At 35.0% G+C, this 1,656-nt stretch overlaps 1 protein-coding gene across 1 annotated transcript in view; it reads right to left on the bottom strand.

Moving 5' to 3' along the window:
* Nucleotides 1-195: 195 nt before the first annotated feature.
* LOC119592736 overlaps nt 196-1,656 on the bottom strand; it is a 3,463-nt gene continuing 2,002 nt past the window's right edge. The window contains exons 3-4 of the mRNA XM_037941671.1: nt 1,366-1,478; nt 196-889 (exon numbers count right to left, since the gene is read on the bottom strand). Coding sequence (XP_037797599.1) covers nt 706-889; nt 1,366-1,478 — 297 coding nt within the window. The 3' untranslated portion in view covers nt 196-705. The remainder of the gene's footprint in view (nt 890-1,365; nt 1,479-1,656) is intronic.

Genomic DNA, 1,656 nt, shown 5'->3' with positions numbered 1-1,656 from the left:
ACCTTTACAATCCATGTATGCTATTATCACAGAGTAAGTTCACAAGTTTTGTAACTCTCCTCAAGCCCTAAAATATCTTTACTGCATCTACAGAAAATGATGATTACATAAGAAAGTCCCTCTGTTCATCTGTTTATAGGCAGAGTACAAAAATAAATAATCTAATTTTCTCATTGGCTAGTAAAGTCCAACTTCTGTAAGTCTAAACTTTACTCACTCTAAGAATGATATAGGAATGATATAATAGCATGCAATACTTGTAAACAACATGAATAATGTATTATATCAGTATTCAAGACCGCAGTGCTGGCAGAAAAGCAGACGAATTCATGATTTCACAGTAAACAAAAAATAACCAGAATTTGCTAAAAATATAATTATGCATTGTGTTAAATATATTCTACTGGATATAATGCCCTGCATAATGAAATCACATGCTTGAACAGTTAACAGGATATATACTATACCACGTCATATAAGCTGCACCTGATTCCCACTTTCAGTACTTCATAAATAGTAAAAAGAAGAAAAAAGTATCTTTGTATAGGAAGGTGTCCCTCTCTCCTAAAAAAAATATATGCACAAGATTCAACACGTCTAATGTACATGTTCAAAAAGACAGTAAAAAACTAAAAAATATCCTTTCAGAACAAACATTATTTGACAAAATTACACTACACACGATACACACATATTTTCACTCCATCAGCTGACCATACAAACGACACAGTTCTTCCCTCCCAACCCTGTGAGGCCTGACACTGTTAAATGGAGGGTGCACTTGTATGCTGGTGATGGACAGGTGGTTATGTAATCTTCCATGTTGAGGTAATCACTTAGCTCTGGTTCAGGGTCACGAGGTCTGGCTCGAGGCTGGACTGCTGTTGCTCTGGGAAAAGGTAAGGGAATGAAAGACTCAACAGAAGTTAATGTAGAGGAAGAAGAAGAAAGGGTAAGAGGGTATAATAGAAGAAAAGACGTTCTATGTGATAGTTCATGAATATATGCCAACTAGCACTCTAGAAATCATAAATTATCCTTGTCTTTCTTCAAGAAAAGTATATCCAAGATTTTCTTGTTTTTAATAACACAATAGCACCCAAACTGCCTTAACCTTTTCAAGGAATAAATATAATATATGCAAAGCTAAATCCATTGACTTATGAGTTAAAAAATATTATATGAAAACAATTTTCCAGAAAAAGGAACTTTATATCCTCTATAAAGAAATGATATCCAAATCATTTTGTTGCAATCAGTGATTGACAAATACGCACAACATACACACACACATATATTCAATATCAAACTGAAGTTGCCATCATGATCTTTTATCAAAACTCACGATGTCAGTGCCCTAAATACCTCATATGGAGCTGATCTTCAAACTGGGCTGCCAATTCTTGCTCTTTGACATCAACAGACACCAGGTCGTTGAAGATCTGCCGTGACCCAGATATGTTCACTCGCTTTGCTCTCTAGGAATTGGAGAAAAGGGAAGGAGTGTGAGGAGCATGGATGGTTGTCTTATCTGTATTGATTTTGCTTTAGCTTCTATTATAGGTATAAATCAACGGACCATAAAAAGATAAAAAGGAAGATGGAAAGGAAAAAAAGGAAAGAGGGAGAGAAAGAAAATGAAAGAGAAGCATACAG

Source organism: Penaeus monodon, chromosome 30 (assembly GCF_015228065.2).
Source record: "Penaeus monodon isolate SGIC_2016 chromosome 30, NSTDA_Pmon_1, whole genome shotgun sequence".
Classification (NCBI taxonomy): domain Eukaryota; kingdom Metazoa; phylum Arthropoda; class Malacostraca; order Decapoda; family Penaeidae; genus Penaeus; species Penaeus monodon.
This window is presented reverse-complemented; position numbering and strand designations above follow the sequence as displayed.